This window comes from Carassius gibelio, chromosome A9, assembly GCF_023724105.1.
Source record: "Carassius gibelio isolate Cgi1373 ecotype wild population from Czech Republic chromosome A9, carGib1.2-hapl.c, whole genome shotgun sequence".
Lineage (NCBI taxonomy): Eukaryota > Metazoa > Chordata > Actinopteri > Cypriniformes > Cyprinidae > Carassius > Carassius gibelio.
In genome coordinates this window covers 8749259-8776238 of record NC_068379.1, presented here as the reverse complement: position 1 = coordinate 8776238, position 26980 = coordinate 8749259, and the positions used below count along the sequence as shown (strand labels likewise).

General features: G+C 39.6%; 1 protein-coding gene across 2 annotated transcripts in view; it reads left to right on the top strand.

Annotated features, from left to right (window-relative positions):
* myo3b (myosin IIIB) overlaps positions 1-26980 on the top strand; it is a 146034-nt gene that overhangs the window by 48594 nt on the left and 70460 nt on the right. Inside the window, exons 16-26 of one of the 2 annotated variants that reach the window (XM_052606908.1) lie at positions 34-236; positions 323-421; positions 528-642; positions 742-868; positions 1675-1885; positions 3227-3374; positions 3856-4009; positions 4196-4284; positions 4843-4972; positions 25782-25861; positions 26217-26237. In XM_052606908.1, coding sequence (XP_052462868.1) covers positions 34-236; positions 323-421; positions 528-642; positions 742-868; positions 1675-1885; positions 3227-3374; positions 3856-4009; positions 4196-4284; positions 4843-4972; positions 25782-25861; positions 26217-26237 — 1377 coding nt within the window. The remainder of the gene's footprint in view (positions 1-33; positions 237-322; positions 422-527; positions 643-741; positions 869-1674; positions 1886-3226; positions 3375-3855; positions 4010-4195; positions 4285-4842; positions 4973-25781; positions 25862-26216; positions 26238-26980) is intronic. The other variant, XM_052606909.1, reaches the window with a different exon arrangement.

The following is a 26980-nucleotide window of genomic DNA, read 5'->3' as shown; positions in this document are numbered from 1 at the left end:
CTTCAAACATCATCTGTTGTTTTCTACTTCAAGGCTAATAATCGAACGCTCCGTGAGAAGATTCTTCAAGTGAATCCCCTGGTGGAGGCATTTGGGAATGCGTGCACGGCCATCAACGATAACTCCAGCCGCTTCGGGAAGTACCTGGAGATGAAGTTCACACCTACAGGGGCGGTGATGGGTGCTAAGATCTCTGAGTATCTTCTGGAGAAATCAAGAGTCATTAAACAGGCCATGTGAGAAACCCCTGGGCCTAGATCAGTGGCCATTTTTAACATTTTTAACATGAATCACTATTCACAGTTTCTATTTTCTTTTGCAGGGGCGAGAAAAACTTCCATATATTTTACTACATCTATGCTGGTCTTTACCATCAAGACAACCTCAAGAAATACAGGCTACCCAACAAAACTGCCCCCAGGTTTGTGTTTACTTGCAGTGAATCAGTGTGATGCTACTACAGATTGTTTATCTACAGTCTCGCTGACTGAGATCAGAGATTCAAGTCACTTTTTCTGCTCTTTCAGATACATTGATTGTGTTAATGGTAAGGTAATGCAGGACATCATCTCCAGCAAACTCTACAAGGAGCAATTTGATGCCATTCAGGACTGTTTCCGTATCATAGGATTCACTGAAGAGGTACAGCTGGAATTCTATATATTTATATATTTTTAATCAAATGCAATTATTAAAGGGAAAGTTGAGTTCACCATAAATCATTTATATTTTTATATACAGGAAGTGAATTCTGTGTACAGAATCCTATCAGCCATTTTAAACACAGGAAATATTGAGTTCACATCCACCAGCTCTCAACATCAGAGCGACAAGAGTGAGGTGCCTGACTCTAAGGCCTTAGACAATGGTAAGAGCCTTTATAAAACACTTAAATACACACAGAGCTATAAATAATATAACATATATCAGAATACAATAAGCATTCTACTTGAAGGCATTTTGCTGAAAACTTTAACTACATAAAGTAGGACATTTACAGAGACATTTACAGATCTCTGCTGTATAATCACTCAGTCATGTTTTATGTATTTATTTACGGACTAGTTAGTTAGTTAGGATGGTAGTTGGTTGGGTAGTTAGTTTGTTGCCGCTTGTTCAAGCCCAGTATAATCAACCCAAATACAGGGAATGATACACAGGTCACTTTGTGACCCATAACTCCATAAACCTGGAAAATAATATTAGGAAATTCTGTGTGTCAAATGTTAGATTGCAGATAAAACAGAAGTGAAACTCGTTGAAGTTGTTGTGTTAAAGGCTAATTCACACTGAACTGACAAGCACAGACCAACAGTCACAAGATTGCAGAGCATTACTTCTCTTAGATTGAATGGCCCAATAAACACAAATTAAAGATGTTCACCTGGTGAAAACAAGCACTGACCAACGACAGCAGACGTCCACAGGGGTAACACACTGATCTGACAAAACATGCCTGTTACCGTTGGTCAGCGTCGGTAGGTTTAGTGTGAATTAGCCTTGAAGATAAATGCATTATTGATGTTTTGTATTAATTTTAAACCTTTCAAAGAAGTTATACCTTCCATAAATGTTCTGGGTTTGCATCTACAGAATGCACATTTTCCAGCTGAAATAAATGTGTTCCTTATGAACCATTCCTGATGTTGTTCTGTCTGTATCTGCTGTGTTCAGCGGCCGCTCTCCTCAGTATCGGCTCTGAGGAGCTTCAGGAAGCTCTGACCTCCCACTGTGTGGTAACTCGAGGAGAAACCATCATTCGCACCAACACCGTGGACAAGGCCACTGATGTGAGAGACGCCATGTCTAAAGCCCTGTACGGACGCCTCTTCAGCTGGATAGTGAACCGCATCAATGCACTGCTGCAGCCGGACACCAACATCTGGTACGATAAAATATTACCTGCATTAGCACAGGTGCATCATTCAGTTTAAGGTTCAAATATACCCAAGCCTACCATTTTACAAAGCAACAGTTCATTAACACAACCTGAACTTGGTTCTCAAAGAAATAGTTTATCACTATTCACATCACCCATGTGAAAAACAAGTCATGTAGTCAGATCTTAGAAGTATTTTTTTAGAAAACTGTCATGAAAGTACTCCAAAAATGAAAGTTTTGTCATCGTTTGCTCATTTGTCGAAAACAGTATAGGATATTTTGAAGAATGTTTGTTAATCAGACCGTTGCTGGTAGCCATTGACATGTATTGTAGGAAAAATAATGTAATAGTATGAAGCCAATGGCTACCAGCATTGGTTTGGTTAACAGCATTCTTCAAAATATCTTCTTTTCTGCTCAGCAGAAAGAAATTCATGCAAGTTTGATGCAACTTGAAGGTGTACTAGGCTATCACATGTGCTTACCTTTTATTTATTTATTACTATCTGCAAGTACCTTTTTAAAAATATACTATTATAATTAAATCTACAAGTGCACATTCAATACAGTTAAGCACTCTTCTTTTTCACATGTAGGTTTGCTGGTCTCCCAGCCGGTTTTTTGTTTTTCTTTTTCAGTTATTCTATACTGTTGGCTCATCTTTATTGATTGATTTTTAGTTAATTTAGCGGCAACTTCAAGGTAACTTCTAAGCTTTCATCCCGATCTCCCTCCTTCAATCTCTCCATTACGGATGCGTTTGCATGCGTGAGCATCATCTGCAGCGATGACCTCCAGTCGACAAAGCTCAGAATATTAACATCCAAGGCAAAAGAATAAAAGAGCTATAAAAAAATAGTTTTTTTTTTTTTTAAATAAATGTTTGATACAGAGTAAAATAATATGTAGATGATTAAAAAGACTTCAGAGAGAGTGGAAAAGCTGTTCATTGATCTGAGCGTATCCTGCCACGGGCTTGTCAGAGAAACCCACATCTTCCATCTCGATGCACACCATCCAAACTCTGGCGTTTCCACTCCAATCAGAAACGCCTTCAGCGTTATTGCCACTAATAGCCTGTTAGAGGGAGCAGAAGGTGACCCCTGGACGCTGTCTGAAGAGTTTGGAGGAGATCGCGACTGACTGAATGTTCAGAGACTAGCGCCCGAGCTCTTCGTTAACTGGAATGATACACTCATGCAGACCTGGGCTTTTAAAGGTCTTTGTTTTTGTGTTTTCTTGGTTGACAGGTCGTAAAATATTTAGTTGTTTGGGTCATTAGAGCGCTTAAGGCCTAAATGTGTTGTGACGGTCAGATAATGTTTGGCTCTTGGTGTCTTTGAAGTGCGGCTGAGAGTGGAATGAACGTGGGGATTTTGGACATCTTTGGTTTCGAAAACTTCAAGAAGAACTCATTTGAGCAGCTGTGTATCAACATCGCTAATGAACAGATCCAGTTCTACTTCAATCAACACATCTTTGCCCTGGAACAGGTGAGACTTTCTCTGAGTCTAAGCTGGAGTTGATCTTAAACCCACCACTCTTTATCCTCGAATACATCTGCATCGCTTTAAATGGCAAGTTCAAAAACTGGTGAAAAGTGTAATGAGCTTTTCTCTTCAGCATAAAAACTCTCTAGAACTGTTGTTGTTCTGTCTATCAAGTGGTCTGCTTTTTTCTTTTGACTTGTGAAGTAGATACGTTTATATTTAATACATTTTTGATCCCGTTTAGTAGGACTTAAGTACGTCTTTATATGCACTTTCATCATCATTCTGTTGTCTTTGAATGTGGTTAAAGTACTGCTGAATTCTGACAAGCATTAATCATGAACTTATGCATTGTTAAATTATTTAATATTGTATCACATACATTGTTGATGCGGTCATTCAACTGTAAGGCTTGCAGGAAATGTAATTTATTTAGAAATGTAGTTTTGATGTGATATGAGTGTGTCTGTGTGTGTTTGTTCAGATCGAGTATCAGAGCGAGGGTGTAGATGCCAGTCTGGTGCAGTATGAGGACAACAGGCCCATTCTGGACATGTTTCTTCAGAAGCCCATGGGTTTGCTGTCTCTGCTGGACGAGGAGAGCCGGTTCCCACAGGCCACCGACCAAACACTCGTCGGTAATGCTTTTGAATGAGATCTTTCATGATTACACGATGTTTCACATACATTAATTTTAAAGAAACACACTACTAGCAAATTGTTTTTAATTGAATTATGGCATTGCATTGAAATATGTATTTATTCTTGATATGAGAGGTGAGTTTGATGAGATCCTCCACTCACCTTCAGTGTTTGTGATAAAGATAAGTTTCAGGATAACCTGAGAAACAAGTACTTCTGGACGCCTAAGCGTGTGGAGCTTTGCTTCGGGATCCAGCATTATGCTGGCAAGGTAAATAAAATCTCACTTACCATTTTATTTGCAGCACCTACAGCTTTAACTTGTTTTATATTTATCATTATTATTATTTCAAATGAGTGCAACTTAATTAAATTTTAGCAAATAATGTATAACTTAAGCGGGGTGCACTCTGTACGATTTTGGCCAGACAGATTTTGGAAATCCTAAAAGATTCCTCCGATCCATAATTGACCGTTGCGATCAAATTTGACCTCCGATGAAATTCGGGCAGTGTCAGAGAAGTTAAATTGTTTAAAAAAGGTATTTGAAATAGAAGTGTTTTGTTGAATAAGATTAATTATCTTTCCTGTCACTTTTGATCAATTTCTTGCATCATTGCTCAATAAAATTGTTAATTTCTTAAAAATGTATAGATATTTTTATATGTACTGTAACTGACCCCAGATTTTTAATGGTAGGTAGGTAAATGTAATCAATATCTACTGCAGTAATTCATTAGCATGAAATGAAAGCCCTGTAATGTCAGAATATAAGAATTTCCTGCAAGTAAAGTGTGTAATAAAATGTCTTGTGTCTGTTCTCTGTCAGGTGTTGTATAATGTCAGCGGTTTTCTGGAGAAGAACCGGGACACTCTTCCTGCAGACATTGTGGTGGTTTTGAGGACGTCAGAGAACAAACTCCTGCAGCAGCTGTTTTCCAGCCCTCTGACTAAAACAGGTACCAGAATCATTTAACTTCATGTTAGCGGTTCATGTCACCACAGCCCTTCTGTCACGTCTCTGGCCAATCAGAAATGACTGTCAGGTCCCAGACTTCTCTTGACAAATGTGGTGCCAAGGAGCATCTAGGAGGCTGTAAAAGAAATGCAGTAAATGTGTTAAAACTGTCCCAATTGCTTGAGATGCTTCACACCCCATTTTTGGCTTCCAGGGGTCACTGGATCATGTCAGGGCCAATGGGCGAGAGCTACATTTTAATTCCTGATGGGGGATTGTAAAATGTTAAGGGTAGCTGGTGTAAATGTTTGTTGTATAACATAAAGCAATCATTTAAAAGTGATGTTCACACTTGAGCCCTTGAGGAAATGATTGTTTGTCTTTTTGCTCTGATGTTAAAGGTCAATCTCAGGTCCACAGAGCTGCTGAGAGACCACATTACTGAGACAATATGCTGAAGCACATTTCCCCAGATTTAGGATACAAAATACACATACAAATGTTCTTAAATATGTATGAGCTTTAAGCGTGAAATTAATTGGCATAAAATTATCTAAAAGCACTAAGAATAGGAACAAGAACAGGAATGTAGATTTAGCCTAAATAATCTAACCCTAGATTTTTATTTGTTTTAATTATTGTTTTTAGTTAGCAAGAATGCATTCCATTTATCAAAAGTGATAGTAAAGGCACATTTATAATGTTACAAAAGACATATTTATAAAATATTCAAATATTTCAAATAAATTCTGTTCTTCTGAACTATTCATCAGTTAAGCTCAAAAATCCCTGATAAATGACCCTATAAAACACCAACTACAATAACTAAAAATAATAAAAACTTTTTTTTTTTTAAATCACAAAAATACCATCTAACTGTAAAGAGGCACAGCTGTTTTCAACACTGAATGAGAAATGTTTCTTGAGAAGTAAATCAGAATATCAGAATGATTTCTGAAGGATCATGTGACACTGAAGACTGGAGTAATGATGCTGAAAATTCTGCTTTACATCACAAGAATAAAATACAAAAAAAAAAAATTATATATATATATATATATATATATATCTGTAATATATATATATATATATATATATATATATATATATATATATCTGTAATAATTTTTCTCAATATATATATTCAATGCCTCATATACATCTTATGCCTCAATGAGCATAAGATATTTAAAAATATATATAAATCTAATAATAAAACACACACACAAAAAAACATATATATTACTGACTCCAATTTTTGAATGGTACTGTACATAGTTCACTCTCATAACAAAAAATGCTGTAAACAGAGAGCATTGTGGGATATAAATGAATTATTTCTCTAAATGCATACGCCAATTTTGTGAAAATCATTTCTAATATTGTGTTCGTTTGTTTGAGTTTATGTAAATGCAGCCACCCGTTGAATGTGTGGTCTGACTTACTGATTTTACAGTGTGACTGTGTGAACATGCTGTGTGGATCTAAAACTCTCTTTATAAATATAAATCTCTCCTCCATTATCTCTGGAGTGGCTGATCTCCAGGCAGAAGAATAGTGGAATAGAAAGGAAGGATAGAGCTGTGGATGGATGTGTTTTCATTTCCTCTAAGCTGTCCGCTAGGCTCCCGCTGGTTCTCTGCTATCTTCTGGAGTTTGGGATATTCCAGCGATAAGATTCTCAAATTTCCTGAGGAAGAAAAGCAGCTATTTTGCCCAGTAAACTGCTTTTCCTCTGCCATCGTTCTGCCAGCCAGGTGCTTAATAATGCCAAGAGTTGCTAGACGGTCACTAGACTTAGTGAGGTGTGTGAATAGGAGCATGCTGGGTAATTATAGGATGTGTATTTTCATACCTCTCTTTAGTTAAGCCGCTCTCTCTAGTTGGCCGCTCCCTTCGGCTACCTGTTAATGAGTGTGTTTAGTCAGAACCAAATGAAAAGATTTGAAGTAAATTAATGTGTTGAGCTTATATTAAAGTGTTGGATACTATGCTAAATGGAATAGACGAATTTTATTGTGCAGAGAGAGAGAGGGAGAGGGAGTGAGTAAATTTGTTAATTCCCTTTTGTTCCAAATCCTAGGATTTTGAAAATGGTATTAAAAAAGGTTATGGATGGTTTATGATTTCAGTGGATTTTGAAGCAGACATATTCATGCTTCCTTATTCTGAAAGCTAATATAAATATTAGTAATAAGCAATAAAAACATTATCATTTCTACATACAAATGTATGTAGTACATTTCTACATGTAATGTATGTAATTCTTATTCTTATTCTTATTCTTATTCTTATTCTTATTCTTATTCTTATTCTTATTCTTATTCTTATTCTTTAATACCTCCAGAAAGTCTTCAGGAAGAGTCTCCTTTTTTTTTTTTTTTAATACTTTTAATACTTAAAATTAATACTTTTCTTAAGCAATGACACAAAAGGGAAAGTAAAGACAATTGTACAATTACCAAATATTTTATTGCAATTAAAATGTATTTATTTAACTTTATATTCAGATTTGCCATCACATGAAATCACCAAATTAGTCTTGGTGAGTCATTTAAAAATAAAAAATATATATATATATATATATATATACATATATATATATATATATATATATATATATATATATATATATATATATATATATATATATATATATATATATATACACACTATATATATATACACACTATATATATATATACACACTATATATATATATATATATATATATATATATATATATATACAAACCATACTAAAAGCAAATAAAAAAAATCTTGAATGATATGTACACTTTATTTTAATATAAATCTGGTGTATAACTAACTATAAAAAGTTCATTTACATGATACTAATTTGAAGAACCTATAATGAAGTTTTTTTTTTTTTTTTTCAAACTCAATGACTCTATGCAAAAACAAATGGTTCTAGATAAGAAAAGGGTAATCCATTTTGATAAAAATAATATACTACAAATAAACACTGAACCGTTATTTTGAACCTGATTTAATCTGTTTGTCCTTGGTGACTTAGTGAAATTCATCATCTTCATCAGAGTGCAGGGTGAGCTCAGACCAGTAGGGGTCAGGATCGATGATCTCAGTCACAGAGTGGCTTTGTGTTGATTAGACAGAGCATGCTGTTTTGAAGTCAGTTATGTTAGTAGCATACAGTATGTGCATGCTGTAAAATGAGAACTGTGCTGAAGAAATAATATTTGAGAAAGAGCTGTGGAGGTCTATTTAGAAATGTTGAAAATAAAATTGAAAATAAAATACTTTTAGCATATCATTTTTATTTAAATAACAGTTAATTACTATTCCTAGTTTGTTTTGTTGCACTCTGGGTTACTAATTAATCCTAAACTGTCAGATTTCATAATGTTACACGGTACAATTCTGAACTCTGGATAAACTGATTTACATATTCATGGTTAGCTAAAGCACTGTTTTTAAAATGTATAGGAATGTATAAAGGAAAAAAGCATGACTGCAATTACTACTTGTTCTTCTGTACATATACAGTGGATATTGAAAATAATTACCTCCCTTTAAAATAATCTAATTTTGTTGCTTTAAGGTCTGAAATGAAGACGGACAAAGTTTTTGTGTTATCCAGCTATATATATTTAATCAGTGCAACTCAAAACATCCAAGTGAAAGATAAAACACCAACATGTCAGAAACAAACAAATAATTAAATATCCAGAATCGCTGAGTTGGAAAAAAAGGTTCTCACCCCCTTGTTACCTTGTTACCCCTTCTCACCTTTTGCATCTCTATCTTTTTCTCCTTCAATCACTGTGTGGTCAGTTTTGCTATGTGCTTTGGGTCACTGTCATGTTGGAAAGTAAACCTTTTTTCCCATTGGTGACTTTCTGGCAGAAAGCAACACATTTTCCTCAAGAATTTGACAATATTTTGCCCTATCCATTTTTCCTTCTATCCAAGTGCTCAAGTCCCTGCTGCAGAGAAACACCCCAGAAACAACCCACCACCTCCATGCTTTACTTTAATGCTGTTATTTTGATGGTGACCTGTATTGGATTTTATTTGGTGTTGAGGCCAAATAATTCAATTTTACTCTCATCTGTCTCAGAATCTTAAGCTGCGTTTTGGCAAAGCTCAGTTGTGACTGCATATGGCCTTACTTGAGAAGTGGCTTTTTTTCTTGCAACCCTCCCATACAAGCCACAATTGCGGAGAATTTGTGATGTTGCAGCCAGTTTAGAGCGTCCTTATCCAGGCAGGGTCCAGGCAGTAACACATAAAGCCACTCAGGTTGTGTAAAGTGATGTAAAATGATTTTTTACACATTTCCATCAGGTACTGAAACTAAAAGCAGTATAAAATGAGAGCAAAGCATTGTTTAGTTTAAGCTTGGTTGTCTGTTGCTAAACAACTTGCCATACCACTAAACTTGCCATGAGTTGAAACTGCTCCTGTGGTTCATCCCACTCACCACCAGAGGTCTCAGTCTCTTGAGTTTTAACCCCTGTTCATGTACCCCATTTCCCACAAGCCCACGTGCCTGGAACTCATTACTCTCACCTATTGCCCATTACCAGGACTATTTAAGTGGTGCACTCTAGCTTGTTCTTTGCAAAGTCTCGTTCTCTGACAATTCTGTGCATTCTTCATTTTCGTTTGCCTTTCTTGTGCACGATTCTGGACTGTTTTCTCATTATTGATTCTCTGCTGCCTGCCTATAATTTTGCCTGGACACTGTTTATGATTGTTGTGCCGCCTGCCCCGAACCATTGCCTGTTTACTGACCTTTTTCCTGTGGTGTCTTGGGTACTGTTGGAGATTGACCCTGCTTGTTTGCACACTGATACATTTTATTTAATAAAGCTGCATATGGATCTAAACCAGACTGATGGTTCATTACAGAAGACTTTGCCACCCGCCAATCCAGCAGCTCTCCAACAGCTCACATCGGAGGTCTCTGCTCAAGCTAACATCTTAGCTGTGCATCAGCAACAGCTCAACCAACACTACCCGAGGAGCTAGTTGAGAAGTTCTGCTTACCCACCACTATTCCTCGGAGTACAGTGTCTACTTCCACCACAAGCTTAAAACCCATGTGTGCAGTATCTGTTTATCCCTGCCTCATCTTTCCCTGAAAGTTTGATGGGTCCCCTGCCAAGTGTAAAGGTTTCCTGCTACAGTGCTCTATGTTTGTTAACCAGCAGACCTATTTTTTATAGGTTATATCCCACAAATGATAGCCGGATTTTGTCTGTGTGCTCGTTGCTCACAGGACTTTGGAATGGGTCACCACTATCTGGGGAACCCAGGGATTCATTTTTCATTCATTTTTTCCAGGGATTCATTCAATATATTTTTCCAGGGAGGTGTACGAGCATCTTGGAAGTGGCCGGGATGTGGGAGACCAACTACTGTCACTTTGACAGGGTAAGAGCACTGCTGTGGAGTATGTTCTCAATTTTCTGACTTTAGTGGCTCAAACCAACTTGGTGGAGGATACTTTGAAAGTGCTTTCTCACAAGGGACTAAATTTGAATCTTCAGTCTAAATTGTCTTATCATGGTGAAGGAATGGATTTGAATCGGTTCATTGAATTGGCGATTCATGTTGAGAGCATTAAGTGAGCTCGAAGACTCACAATTACCGTTACTGAGCCAACCCCCACTCATCAGAGCCATAACCGAGGCAATCTCATTGATATTTACTTTTACTAAGCAAAATTATATACCGGTGACTTCCTGTGTATCTCCTTTGTCAGTTTATTGCCTTCCCACCGACCAAGCAACTGTGCCATTGAGTTACTGTCAGGTACTATGGCCCCCTTGTGGTTGTATCTTCCCACTGTCACAACCAGAATCTGAAACCATGCAAAATTACATCAAAGAGGAACTGGCCAAGGGTTTCATCAGACATTCATCAGACCTTTCCCCCTTGGGGAAGTAATGGGCTAGTTGTTTGAGAGTTTGACTCCTAACCCTAGGGTTGTGGGTTCGAATCTCGAGCTGGCAATACCACGACTGAGGTGCTCTTGAGCAAGGCACCGAATCCCCAACTGCTCCCCGGGTGCTGCAGCATAAATGGCTGCCAACTGCTCCGGGTGTGTGTTCACGGTTTGTGTGTGTTCACTGCTGTGTGTGTGCACTTTCGATGGGTTAAATGCAGAGCACGAATTCTGAGTATGGGTCACCATACTTGGCTAAATGTCACATCACTTTCACAACCTCTGCAGCATCAGTCGTGTTCTTCTGCGTGGAAAAGATGGTGGATTTTGATCCAGCATTGATTATCGTGGTCTCAATAAAATCACAGTAAAGTTTTTCTACCCCTTACCACTTGTACCTGCAGCCTTACAGCAGCTGCGATACATTTCCAGACCAGATGGTGTATCAGCACCTAGAGACAACCTCTACAAGGTCAGCAGAGACCATGTCAACTATATGAGCCCCAGAGACAGATGCCCTAGGAACACCTCATCAACTAGACGGCCATATGGACAAGATCACAGGACCCAGACAATCCTCTGCACAATCTGACCTGTGTTGCAGCCTGGAATTAAACCACACCATGCTGATTTTGTCTGGCTAGAGGACAACTGGCCCCAACTGAGCCTAGTTTATCCCAAGGCTTTTTTATCTATTTCTGTCACCAATGGAGTTTTGGTTCCTTGCCACTGTTGCCACTGTTGCCTTTGGCTTGCTTAGTTGGGGACACTTAATTTCTAGCAGTATTGTCGGCTTAATTGCACAGAAACTATTGAAAGAGAGCTGAACTAGATGATGACATCACTTAATCATCAATTAACTGATTTTAAACTGCTCGAATTGCAACATCAATAAACTGTCCAAACATCTGCCAACCGAGTTGCTCCAAACATTACCCATTTCTCCCAGAAGACATTGATTCTGATCAAGTCCACAATTCACCTCTCATGTATATTCTGCCTTCTTCAGTTGACTAGAGGTAAACATCAGCCTCACCTCTGGCTACCATCCCCAATCCAACAACCAAACAGAATGTCTAAACCAAGAAATCACCTGTTTCCTCAGAACATACTGCAATCAGAACCAATCCGACTGGAGTATATACTTGTTCTGGGTAGAGTATGCACAGAATTCGTTGAGAAAACCCCCAGCAGAGTTGTCACCCTTTCAGTAAATCCTTGGTTATCAACCCCGGCTATTTTCCTGGTCAGGCGAACCCACCCAACTTGGCTAGAAAGGAAAGAAAGCCACAAAGCCCATGTACATCTTGAACATGCCCTGATATGACAGAAAGAAAGAGATGATCCTCCAAGTCCACAGTGTCAACCTGGACAATGGGTGTGGGTTTCCACTAGAGATCTTTATCTTCATCTGTCCTGCCAAAAAGTCCCAGGTATGTGGGTTCCTTTTAAGATCATAAGACAATTAACTCCTGTGTCTTACCATTTACAAATTATTGTATTTCTCCCACATTTCATGTCTCACTTTTAAAACCTGCTGGTGGTCCGAGAGGGGAGGTTGAAGAAAGCAACTCGATGGGCCCCTCACCCATAATTGTGGATGGCGAGGAGGCCTACCACAAGTTCGCCCTGTGGTTCCTCCCACTCATCACCAGAGGTCTCAGGGTTTTAACACCTGTTTATGGACTCCATTTCCCACAAGCCCACACACCTGGGAACTGTCACCCCTTGCCCATTAGTAGAAATATTTATGTGGTGCACTCTAGCTTGTTCTTTGCAAAGTCTTTTTCTTGCCCTTGCTGACAATTCTGAGCATAAATCTTTTTGGTTTGCTTTTCTTACGTATGGTCCTGGACTGTTTGCTCACTATTAATTCTCTGCTGCCTGCCTGTTGTTTTGCCTGGACACTGTTTAGGGCATGTTGTGCCACCTGCCCTGAACCATTGCCTGTTTAAGTTTTACCTTTGTTGCCTTGGATACTGTTGTTGAAGATTAGACCATGCCTATTTGCACACTGACGGTTCATTACAAAACTTTTTTGCCACAACATTGTTTTTTTTACACTGTATATATTTTGGCAATGCCATTCAGAGTATGCGCCTCAGAATCATCCAATTCTAGTGTTAGATACATTGAAAGACACTTTTAAAAGAAAAATCTGTAACTCAGGGAATGAGGGGCATGAACTGCTCAGTGTTTTTATAAGAAATGTTATAGTAATGTTATATTAAGATTTAGCTTTAATCAGTTGCACAAAGTTTAGATGTCTCTTCAAACCTTTGAAACTGCAGAATAAACACTGGGGCCCATTAGAAGGCCATGCTCTGAGTTCAGACCTCTGGTTTGGGTCTGGGGTCAGCCTGCAGTCCATGTGGTTTTGTCAGAGGAAATTGATTATATTTGCATGAACAAATTCCCCTTAAGCCAGAGCTGTGTGGATTTAGGGTTTCAGGGTGTTTGGTTTGGCTTTGATTTAGAAAACTCCATGGGGCTTTTAGTGCAGGCCTGTGGCCACACTGCGTGTATATGCTCCTCTGTGCAGCCTTCTAGTGGATTTGCATAGAACATCTGTGCATTAGAACAGAACTGTATGGTATTCTGGTTACTAGAGATGGTTGCTCTCGAGGTCTCTGGAGAGGACTGATGGTGTTTTTGCTGTGTACAGAATGGATTGTTGAGTAGTTTGTACATATGGACTGAATGAGTAGAGTCAGACCGGCTGTTGAAATTTGCATGTCTAAACTTAGTGAGCTCTGAAAGTGATTAGAATTTTCCAGTTGAATAAAATATATTTTATATTTGCTTTATATTAGATTGGTTCCAGAACATTTTATTTAAAACATGAAAAGCAAAATTAAAATAGCCTTTTTCAACATTGTTCTTATTCAGCCTTAGTAACTTTAAAGGGGTAGTCCATCTAAAAATAATAATAAAAACACACATGCATAATTTCTTACTCTTGTGTCGTTCTAAACTTCTATGCCTTTATTTCTTCCACTAGGAAAAAAAAAATATGAAGAAATATCTATTAGAATGTCACATATTATCTGTTATTTCGCGTTTATTTTGATATTCTTGTACTCGTGTACTCATGTTTTCTGTTATGTTCATTTTGTTATGTTCATTATGCGTTATGTTCATTATCAAAAACAGTACATAACGTAACTACCTCATTTTTTACACGGTGAAATGGAATTATTCTGACTGTTTGAGTTTTATTCAAATTAACCATGGTCCTTCTATACATTTCGATCATGATAACCACAGTTTAAACCACACATACTGTATAGCACTTCAATACTATGATAAAATGTCTAACTATATGGTTTCTACATATTTATATGTAAAACTGTTGTCTAAATACATTTAGTGTAAATGCACAAATGTCATAGCTTAATCACAAAAAACACTAATTATATTCCATTAAATTTTTAATATATCGAATACATTTCCACATTAATAATCTAATAAATGAACAATGTATTCAAGCCCTTCACAGTGTATCTCACTGTGCTTTTTTGTGGTCGAGTGACAAAGACTCATCTGCGAGAAAATGCATCTGCATTTCCATGCATGCATAAGCTCATGCTGCGCTGCCATTTGAACTTTGAGCCTAGTGGATAAATGGTCCATGTGACACGGTTCAAATTATTAGTTTCATTCTGTTTTTGGTGCATAAACATTATATTAGACATCTATCTAACTCTTGTTACCATTTTATTGAGGAAAATCACATCATGATAATTATAATTATGATTAATGTTTTATCACCCAGCCCTAGTCTCAACACAGTTTATCACAATCTGCTACATATGGGGCCAATCAGAGTACATGTCCACCAACAAAAGAACCTAAAATGGGTGCACTGGAACTTTGTGCAATGGAACAAGGTCGTCTGGTCCAGTCCAGTTTTTGTAAAAATCACATGGATAGCTGTGTAAGAGTGTGCCATCTACCTTGGCATGAGTATGCATTGTGAGACACCAGCTGGGTTTCCATCAACCTGCTTGTATGCGCATCTTGAAGTATTGCATCAGAATCGAGTGATGGAAACGCAGAATTTCAAATAAAAATGCCTTAAGTTGCAAAATAATTTTTACGCTCGCTTGAGGTGGTTTTTGACAAACCTCACATAGAGGACCAACAGCATAATAGGTAGATGGTCATATTGTCGGTCATATTGAAGTTGAGACATACCTGACGTGAGACATGATTACTAAGCTGGTCCAAATATATCCAAATTACTATGATCAGATGCTTTCTTAACTAGTGTTTGTCATTTGTGTTTATTTTGTTATTGAGGGGAAAGCTTGCAGCAGATATTTACATATTTATCTATGACGTGATGTTCGCTAACAGGCAACCACTGCTCAAGTTAAAAAAAAAAACGTTGTCATGAGTATATCTGTCACACCTGGACTCATTTAGTGTGTTTTTGCCCGTGACCCAGTTTGTGTCTTCGGTGTTTAGTTTGATTAGTTCCCAGGTGTGTCTATTATCTTCCTCATGTGTTCCATGTCCCTGTTAATTTAGTTATTCCATCCACCTGTGTTTCCCCATTATCCTTTTGTACATAAGCCTTGTCTTTTCAGTTCTGTATTGTCGGGTCTCCTCACTTGTGACTAAATCACTGACTTACGTGTGTCTATCGCTGTGCTCCATGAATGGTATATATTAAAAGCCTTATTCCGTTTATCCTCGACTCCGTATTCCTTCAGGCAGCGTAAACCGTGACAGAAGACCCGACCTAAAAAAGAAAGTTTAAAACTGCGTGTTTTTCCCTCCGTTTTGCTTTCGTTTTTTTCACAGTCTTTTCTTTTCTTAGTTTCTATGGATCCCCTCTATCGTCCCGAATTCCTCATCCTCCTGCTGAAGCAGGAAGGACGTTCTCTCGAGGACCATACCAGACAGTTTCTTCTATTAGCTAATGCCACCAGCTACCCGGACGACGCGCTCTGCACCTTCTACAACACCAGCCTGAACTCCAAATGCAGAGCGTTGTCATCCGAAGATGGTCCTCGGGAGGATTTCGCCGCATTCGTGGAGTGGACTCTGGCGAGAAATGGCTCACCTTTCACCGTTTGCCCCATTGAGGATCTCGCCAGTCCCACTCCCGACCCAGAGACCAGCCAGCCACCATCACGCCGCACGGAGCCAGAGCCCACCGCAGCCGCAGAGCCCGAGCCATCCACTGACAGGGAACAGGATCTCGAGAGCGCGACTGACCAGGTGTGTGAGCCGGCAACACCGTGCATCGTGGGAGTCCTCGTGGAGATCGAGGGCGTGGAGGAAAGCCCTGCCCACACTCCTGCGACTGAGGGTGAGCTGTATACAGTCTCTGAAGGTCTTATGGAGCAAGTTCTGGATCTGATGGACTGGTCTATGGAGGTAATCCCTAATATTCCTGTTTCTCCGCTGGTTCCGTCCAGCCCTGATTCCCCTGTATACCCTCTCAGTCTCCCACTCCTACCTCCTCCAGTCATTTTCTCTGCTCCATTTCCGCTGGTTCCGCCCAGCCCTGAGTTTTCTGTTTCTCCGCTGGTTCCGCCCAGCCCTGAGTCTTCTGTTTCTCCGCTGGTTCCGCCCAGCCCTGAATTTTCTGTTTCTCCGCTGGTTCCGCCCAGCCCTGAGTTTCCTGTGTCTCCGCTGGTTCCGCCCAGCTCTGAATCTTCGGTGTCTCCGCTGGTTCCGCCCAGCTCTGAATTTTCTGTGTCTCCGCTGGTTCCGCCCAGCCCTGAGTTTCCTGTGTCGCCGCTGGTTCCGCCCAGCTCTGAATCTTCTGTGTCTCCGCTGGTTCCGCCCAGCTCTGAATCTTCTGTGTCTCCGCTGGTTCCGCCCAGCTCTGAATCTTCTGTGTCTCCGCTGGTTCCGCCCAGCCATGATTTTTCTGTTTCACCGCTGGTTCCGCCCAGCCCTGAATCATCTGTGTCTCCGCTGGTTCCACCCAGCCCTGAATCTTCTGTGTCTCCTGTATTCCCTCCCAGCCTCCCTCTCCCACCTCCTCCCAAACCTGCTGGTCCCTCTACTCCACTTTCGCTGGTTCTGTCCGGCCCTGATCCTCCTGTCCTTCCTCCCATCCTTCTCCTCTCTCCTCCTCCTAGACCAGCCAGTTCCTCGTCATCCCTGCTGGTGCCAGTCAGTCCCGCAGTTCAACCTCAATCCGCGCCATCGGGGCGCGGTGGTTCGCCGCTGGACTGCCAGTCTCCAGCTCCGCCTTGGCGTGTTAAGGCCCTGTCTCCGCCTCCAGCCTCCGAGCCCTGGACTCCTCCTCGGTCCTTCGACCCAGCGGCTCCGCCTTGGCTCTTAGCTCCCTCGTCTCCACCGTGGCCTGTCATCCCACCTGCTCCACCGGGCTCCCTCTTCCCTCCGGCTCCACCTTGGTCAGTCGTCGACCATCCGCCGCCTCGGGACTCCACTCCTCTGGTTCCACCTCGTCACTCCATCCCTCCGGCTCTGTCATGCTCCTCCTTCCCTCCGGTTCCACCTCCATCCTCGGTCGCTCCGGCTCCACAGCGGTCTGCCAGGACCCCGCCTCCGCCTTGGTCGCCTGAGCCTTCTGCTCCACCTAGGCCCTCCGGATCCTCGACGTCACCCTGGCTCTGCGGCTGTGCTGCTCCATCTTGGGCTCCTCACCCACCGGTGCAGTCTCCGCCTGTCGGCCCCCTGGTGTCGTCGACCCTTCCTTCACCATGGCTCCTCCCGCCGTCGACCCCACCTTGGATCTCCGTCCTGGCTGGTCTCTGGTGGACCATCTGGCTCCTCCTGCTCCTGTCTCCTCCCTGGCTCCTCCCTCCGTCTCCTCCCTGGCTCCTCCTTCTGTGGTCCCTGTCTGCTGGCCCCCTCCTGGGAGTCCGTCCTCCACCGGAACCTCCTCCCAAGTTCCCACCCACGCCTCCCTCTGTTTCTACGGTGCGAGGACGCACCTACCGGGAGGGGGGAGTACTGTCACACCTGGACTCATTTAGTGTGTTTTTGCCCGTGACCCAGTTTGTGTCTTCGGTGTTTAGTTTGATTAGTTCCCAGGTGTGTCTATTATCTTCCTCATGTGTTCCATGTCCCTGTTAATTTAGTTATTCCATCCACCTGTGTTTCCCCATTATCCTTTTGTACATAAGCCTTGTCTTTTCAGTTCTGTATTGTCGGGTCTCCTCACTTGTGACTAAATCACTGACTTACGTGTGTCTATCGCTGTGCTCCATGAATGGTATATATTAAAAGCCTTATTCCGTTTATCCTCGACTCCGTATTCCTTCAGGCAGCGTAAACCGTGACAATATCAGGGTCAGTACAGAAGATGCTGCTCAGTGTTGTACTCTCACAAGTATTACAATCTTTCAAATAGGAGAACCACTTTTTAACTTCAGCTTGACCTCAGGGCAGCGGCGTGTTAGGTCGACAAAATCCCTTGCTGCTTTTCCAACTGTGATATTGGGTCTTAGTCACACTAAACTGGCCCAGCAGACCATTTACTGATTAAAGCAATCCACATACAAGAAGCCAAAGCCCTTTACAGTGGACAGAACTAACGTGATTCTCAAATGGATGGCTCAAACCGCCTCTGGTCAAGCACTCAACTGAGAAGGTAGATGGGGCAGGGCTTCTCGCACTGGAACAATCACATTTGGCTGCTTTCCGAGCTGAGTTTCAAAAACATTTCATATTTGTTTAAAAGAGCAGAGAGTGTCTGAATAAGATATGAAGCATAAGGAAAAGACAGGAGATACGAAGGCGCTTTCCTCAGCAGAAGTCAGCTCGTGTAGACTGCTGTCTGACAGCTTTGATTGTCCCCATGTGCCGACAGCTCATTCCTGGGCTTCACATGCATACTCTGGGATGAAAGGTGTCACACTGAAGCAGGGATTGCTTTATAATCCAGGGCACATTGACTGTTCTGGTCAATAGAAAGGCAACACAAGTGGCAGCTTGGGCCGCTGTTCTCTGTGAGGTTCTTACTGGGCTTATTTTTCAAAGTGAATGCACAGTGCTTTCTTTCTCTTTTTTTTCCCCGTCTTTCGTTCGGCAGCTTGTGTCAGAAGCACATGTGAGAAGAGATGCTGGGTGTCATCCTTTTTTTTTTTTACAGGCCTGTGACTTAACAGACTGATTGACTGACCTGATGGGCAGGGTGCACACACACACACACACACATGATTTATTTTCATTGTGTCCTGATCTCTCTCTTGGATTCTGTGTTTTTTCAATAGAAATGTACTATTGTTCTGAAACACTTTGATGTTTTTCAGAGTTTAAATGATTGTAATTATGTCTCTCTCAAAGCTAATATCAGAAGTAGACATAAAACATTATTTTGCTATATGTATTTGAGTTAGCTATTTATAAAAAAGTCTATTATGTGAGTGATTAGTAAACAAGAATAACACATAGATCATTCTCTGGAAAGGGTGTCATTTGTGCTCTGTTTGTGACCATAGCTGCATTCACAGGTGATTCATTTAAGAAATATTCAGTGAGCCTTGTGTGTGAATGTCAGCCAGAATGGCAGGAAATGTGATTAATTACCAGAATCGATGCCGGCAAGTGTTTTTATGAACAAAGCCAGAGCTAATACCGTGAAGGTGTGTATGTGTCGTAGTGATGATGTGACTGTTTGACTGGGGGATTCGGCATAGCACCTTAAGGTCTCTGTATCCTCTCAAGTCTATAAAACCTTGTTTATTAAGCAACTTTTACAGTAGGTTGTGGACATCAGAATGACATCTCCATGCTCTATCCTTTCCTACTTTTCTCTAATCTTTTCTCTTATTATATGAACACGTCAGAAAGAAGTGATGATCGAGAGAAACCTTGTCGTATGAGCACATAAATGAGACTCCACTGATATTCCATCCCACACCATTGCAAAAAGGTACCAATGAGTTTGATCGCACGCAATGTCATTAAAATTATGAAATTAAATACTTCCATTGTTGTCCCAAAAATCCCTGCTTTACAAGTAGTAAATTAGATGTAAGGGGAAAAAAAGCGTCATGTTGTGACATTTCAAAATTTACACCTGGAATGTGTGTGAATGCAAGCACAGAATATGGAGAAGCTCTGGCAGTGTTATAAGCTCTTGACAGCAGCCAAATTATTTGATATCTTTGACTATATAGCAGTGTATAATTCAAAATAAACCTAAAAATAAACCCTTAATTGTGATTTAATTGTAATTAACGAACCATGGTTAATATGTAAAGTAACTACAAGTTAAAAGTTCTAACTAGTAATTGTATCAATAAGTATGAGTATATTTATGTGCAAATACTTCTTTCCGCACACCTGCATGCCTTAATCATTAAGACAAGCTCATTACAGTCAAGCCTAACCTGAACCCATAACCTTATATTACCCAGTATTTTCTTAGGTATGTACACATAAGTAAAATGTACTGTAAAATAAAGTAAAACCAACGTTTTAAATGTGATGACTTTGCACAAAACATTAAAGAGAAATGTCCTGGGTTCTTCATTTTTCATTTAGAATGTGTGATGTTTTACACACAAACTGAGTGATTATAGACTTTCCTCAGCTAGCTATTCAAATTATAAGTATATGAATAGAAAACATACTGTGACAGGATATAAATAATGTTGTGCTTCAGGGTTAAGCTTATAGAGTTAATTGGAGTTGGGGGTAGTATTTTAGAAATCAACCTCCATATGAAAACTCCATATTTGTTGAAAACTGAATATTGGGGCGTTGCAGACTTACAATTAAATATGATGTATGTGTGGTGTCAAAACATCAAGAAGTCATTTTTTTGAATAAATACATGCATAGCTTCACTCTCTCTGTATGTATGTGTGTGTGTGTTTGTGTGTGTGTGTGTGTGTGTGTGTGTGTGTGTGTGTGTGTGTATCAGTGTGCGTAGGTGCGTTATAAGCTGACTTCAGGGTAGATCCCCTTCATCAGACGATGATGCGTGTGTGAAAAGCGTGGAAATGCACTTATGCATTGCATGCTTGTTCCACTTGCACTAATTCATTTTGACAAATGTCCTATAATAATCTGCACTGAGAGATATGAGAGAGACAGAGAGGGAGAGAGCGAGGAGGGGAGGGGAGGGGAGAGTCTCAGACAGACAGGCAGGAGCAGAAAGAGAAAGAGAACGTTATGAGAAAATGACAGGCAGAGAGAAACTGAAGTTCTTCTCATTTGTATATAGCAGTTTGTCATATGACCTGACAAACACAATATCACTGCAATTAGACAAGCAGTAACCTAAACTAAATTATATCTGCAATGACTTTTAGCCATCTTTCACCACAATATGGCCTTTTCTGAAAAATAGCCATTATTTTACCATTTAATGATCATGTGTAAACAAGATTTGCTGGGATGATCAATTGTAATATTGGCGGTAAATTACTGTACAATTACTCCAAATTATGTGCACTAACTTCTGCGTCTCAGAAGTCAAACAATGCTGTTTGTGTAACTAACATGCTACTCTTCATCGGTGGTGGAAAAACGTTTATGGTGAAATTTTTTAATTGCATGTTATTACTCAATCTCACTGTGAATTGCCAGATTTTGTCTGGTAATGTTTGCAAGACTCTTTAATTTAGTCAACATAAACTCCGCCCATTTCTTACAATCTACTGCAAGCTTGCATTCATATCAATAACCAATGGATAGAATTAAGTCCTGCCCTACTTAATCTTTTATTCAATAAACTGTTTTTCTTAGGTATACATCACAATATAGAAGAAAAAAATCTGTCACTGCTTCCATTACATTGTTATTTCACAATGATAATTCAAAATAATTGACATCACAGAGTACTAGTATATTGGTGCTGATGTGTGAATGGCATCTTAAAATGATACTCCACCCAAAAATGTAATTGTCAGATGACTTTTTCTTCAAATTAACGCAAACAAAGATTTTTTGAAAAAGCATCCATCTCTGCGAGTTCACATAATACGCAAGTGAATGAGTGACCAAAAGTTGACACTTCAAAAACCACACAAAGCGAAAGTAAGACTGTAACCGATATGACCCAAGTAAATTAGAAAAATAATCATATTTTAAACTATAAACCTTCGATTCCAGCCAACTGTCACATATGTGCATTAACGAGAATGTTGTGGAGCTCTAGGTCAAGTCAAGTCACCTTTCTTTATATAGCACCTTAAACAAAATACATTGCGTCAAAGCAACTGAACAACATTCATTAGGAAAACAGTGTGTCAATAATGCAAAATGACAGTTAAAGGCAGTTCATCATGGAATTCAGTGATGTCATCTCTGTTCAGTTTAAATAGTGTCTGTGCATTAATTTGCAATCAAGTCAACGATATTGCTGTAGATGAAGTGACACCAACTAAGCAAGCCAGAAGTGACAGCGGCAAGGAACCGAAAATTCCTTCGGTGACAGAATGGAGAAAAAAACCTTGGGAGAAACCAGGCTCAGTTGGGGGGCCAGTTCTCCTCTGACCAGACGAAACCAGTAGTTCAATTCCAGGCTGCAGCAAAGTCAGATTGTGCAGAAGAATCATCTGTTTCCTGTGGTCTTGTCCTGGTGCTCCTCTGAGACAAGGTCTTCACAGGGGATCTGTATCTGGGGCTCTAGTTGTCCTGGCCTCTGCTGTCTTTCAGGGCAGTAGAGGTCCTTTCTAGGTGCTGATCCACCATCTGGTCTGGATACGTACTGGATCCGGGTAACTGCAGTGACACTCTGATCTGGATACAGACTGGATCTGGTGGCTACGGTGACCTCAGAATAAGAGAGAAACAGACTAATATTAGCGTAGATGCCATTCTTCTAATGATGTAGCAAGTACATCGGGTGTTATGGGAAGTGTTTCCGGTTCCGGTTTACCTAATTAATGCAGCCTAAAAATCCTTTAACGGATTTGAATGTTAGAAGCATATTAGTATGTTATGTGTAAACCAGGTCTAGATTTTAACTGCAAGAGTGTCTCTGCCTCCTGAACAATGTTAGGTAGGTTATTCCAGAGTTTAGGCGCCAAATAGGAAAAGGATCTGCTGCCCGCAGTTGATTTTGATATTCTAGGTATTAACTGATATGAACTGCCTTTAACTGAAAATTGAGTGTTTACTATTGTCATTTTGCACTATTGATGCACTATTTTCCTACTTAATACTGTAAAGTACTTTGACACAATCAGTATTTTTAAAAGCACTAAATAAATAAGTGACTTTACCTGACTCACAAGGATAGAATATATATTTTTTCTAAAAATGTATTAATCTAAAGAAAGACAGTCATATACAACTGTGAAGACATGAGAATTTTCATTTTTGAGTGAAGTATCCCTTAAACCATCGAAAGACAGTAAAGGTGATGATACAGTACATGGGGCAAGGTTGCCAAACAATGTTGCTTTGGCACTTTCCCATTAAGAATGTGCAACAAATTTGGATACTTTAGATCTGTGGTGGCTCCTGTGTCTCACCAGGTTGCCCGTTGACGGCTACACTGCCCAGCAACATTGCTCAAAGAGTTGCCCTGTGTTTCATCAGCCTTAAGCCATTACTTGTGTGAACAGAAGATGTAGAACATTTACCAGAAACAGCAATCCAACAAATTTACTGTATAGGTTTAATGTAAGCAAAAATGCATATCGTATTGAATTATTTTCTTCTAGTTTAGTGAATTCAGCGTCTTTATGCCAATACAAGCTTTTTTTTGATATCATAATCAATTATTTTAAACAAATAAAATTTACCAATTAATACCAGCTTTATTGTGTTCGGGGGGTAAAAAAGCTGTGCAGCATTTAAAAAAAAAAGAACTAATAATAATAGCATGAGTCTATCCCAGTGTAGACAGATTTTTGGACACTGGTTTAAGAGCAGTGGTAGCCAGTTTTGCGTTTTGGAAATGCACAGTATGAGATTGAGCAGCTCAGTGGAGAAGAGCTACACATGGCCCCAACTACCAGTGCTGCGTCAGGATTTTGACTATAGCAGAGACAACATTTACCAGCAGCCTACATGTGTAATCCCATTGGCAGGAGCGTGGGATTCCTGAGCTATAGTTAGATCTGAAACAACTCAATTAATCCATGACAAATAGAGCAATTAAATGTGATCTGCTCTGAATGCTAGGAACCATGCATGTTCATTCACACAAGACAGTCATTATGAAACCAGCATGGTGATGGTAATAAAAACGATAATTGTTTTCTTGACTTATTGTTTGTTTGTTTGAGTCTGTGACCCATTCTAATCTGTCATCTGGTGTATTACCGGAGCACAGACTACAAGAACAACAGATGTTTCATTTCCCTAGATACCTTCAGATTTACACACATGCACACTGCTACAGTTACGCTCAGCTTGGTGTTTCTGTGGTGGGTATTTTTCTAAAGGTGTGTGGCACATCTGCGCTGCCATTGTTTATTCATGCGCCAGAGCCTTTGAAACATGCTAAAATGCTTCCCACTCATTATAAAACTCCTGCCACCCATGGATTACCACTTTGATGTCACCAATCCGGCTTCAAAGGCTCCTTCAGTACCATTAATCAGAGTTTAGTCTCTGAAGACCCAGCCAGGGAAAACATTTGGACATCTTGTGCAGAAACTTTTGAAAAGCTCAGACGGTGCTGCATATGCAACAGTGGTGTTTCATTTCCAGAAGACGTGTGTGTGTGTGTGTGTGTGCGCGCGTGTGTTTAAGGAAGAGAGAGAAGAGAGGAAGCAGAAAGAGAGAGAGTGTATGAACGCCAAAGAGAAAGAGAGATGAGATACAGTGATGGCTTACTCTGATCCTGAAAGCTCTCAGCACTGGATATTAGACACTGCATATATCACAAGGCCAACACGGGTTCCCTTAAGACTGTTTATTTATTTATTTATTTTAATAATTCCCCACATTACATCACAAAACAGTGATCTAGTTCAATTAGAGGGTAAATGAGGGTTATTGTATTTCTACTAATGTGGTGTCCCATTCAGTTTGGACTTTGTTTTCCTCTCACACTGTTCTCCTTCATTGAGTCAATTGTGTAATTCTGTTCAGGTGTGTGTAGTTAATTACCCTTGTTTGCTCTGTGGGTTTAAGTTCCTATGTTTTCATAATGCCTAGCCTCCCTCTCTCACCTCCTCTCTAAATTGCTTTAAGAGACCTTTTATTTTTGATTGGATTTTGTGCAACAGATAACAGCATATTTATTGCAGTGTATTGTCTGATTCAGGGTGTCACTGACAAAGAATTTTAAAAAGAAAACAGGCAAATCTTACCGTTTTCTCCTTGTTATGTCCATCAAATATAGTGGAATTTTTTCATAATGTTGTAGAGATGACTTTACACGACATTAACACCTCTTTGCAGTTATGGTTGTACAGTAATCCAGCAGTGTCCGCCATAATATAGCAGTAAGTGATCATTGCTTCATTGATCATTGTTCTCGCTAAAATATTTCTGATAACGTGGTCTTTAGTTTAGTTTAACGTTTAATGCGAGTGGAATATTTAATGTAGATGTGTATATCGACATGAAAACAGAGTTTAAAGTCATTGTTTACTTCATTAATTTTCTCACTCCGTGAAAAAGAGTTTGCACGCATGGTTTATAATGTTCGTATAACATGTTCGTAAACGGTGCGTACATATTTACACCAAGTTTATTTTTAATAAATCCCGATATGTGCGTAAAAAAAAAAAATGCGTACACAATTTCTATGCCTATTTTGTGCATATGCAATGTTTATAAATGAGACCCCTGGTCTTGATCAAAAGTCTTTGTAATTCTAGTCTAGTCAAGTCTTTTTGTCGATCTCCTCCAGGACATGCATTCTTTGGGTTGCAAGCTCAGAGCCCTACACTAGCATATTGTTATATTAATTTGTGCTTCAGAGGGGGCAGACTGATGTGTCACTGATCTGTGTTTCTTCTTTTGAACAGGTAACCTGGCCACATCCAGAGCAAGAGTGACAGCAGCATCCAGATCTCTGCCTCCACAGCTCAACAGTGGCAGAAATAAGGTTTGTGCTTCTCACTGACTGTCACAAACTCTTCTTTTCTATTCCAGGTCCTTTTCTTATTTTTTGACAGTTTTATCTGTTCAGAAAAGGTGCAGTTTGGTGTAAATTTAAAAAATCAGGTGTTACTGTATGGGCTGCTATCACTTCATCAGCCACATAATGGAATTAATATATTACAACTGATGAAGCTGAGGATGCTATTCTTTTGCCAATGAATTTACTCCAAAACCTCTGAACTTGTGAGTGTGCCTGTATTTGTGTGTTTATGATTTTCACTGTAAAATACCTCCGTTCTTCACTCTTCTGTACTTCTTATCTATTATCCGTCCCTCTGAACTATCCTCTCTCCCCTCAGTCTCCTAAATATCTGCTAAAGGTAAGAATCTCTTCAAATCCATCTTCACGTTTATTAGCCTTATATTTTCCTAGCAATTTTCACTTTTTTGATTTTCTCTTTCTGATTTGATTAAATAATGGATCTAGAACCTAGAATACTTAGAATCTCTTCTTAGTTGTATCTCTTAATGTTGTAAATAATCCTGAGACCTTGAATCACTGTTTCATTTGAGAACAGCTTTAAAACGGCCTCTCCCTATGCTTTTTAACCTATTTAAAGTCAACTTCTATTTGTTAATCAAGGTTTTTCTCACCAAACGGTTGTAATTTAGTTTTTCATGACTATTTTCCACTCTCTCTCTGAAAATCCCAAGAAATCCAAACTGGAATTTTGTATGTTTAGTTAATGTCTTTTAGCTTAAAAACAGCTACAGTGGGACTCGAAAGTTTGGGCACCCCTTGCAGAATCTCTGAAAAATTGAACAATTTAGAAAAACTGAAGAATCTGCAGGACCTTAAAGATTTTTCTGAAGAACAGTTCTCAGTTTAACTGTTCAGACAAACAAGGGACTCATAAACAACCATCACAAAACAGAAAGACAGTCGTGGATCATCAGGTAACAGCACACAGTACTAAGAATGGGTTTTGAATGGGTTTATTTTATTAATTTCATCAATTGTTTTGTGTTGTGGACTAAATGTAAACATATTTTATGTACAATATCTTACTCAGGACAGTACTAAATAAAAAATAATTTTTTTTTTTTTTTTGACAATTATTCA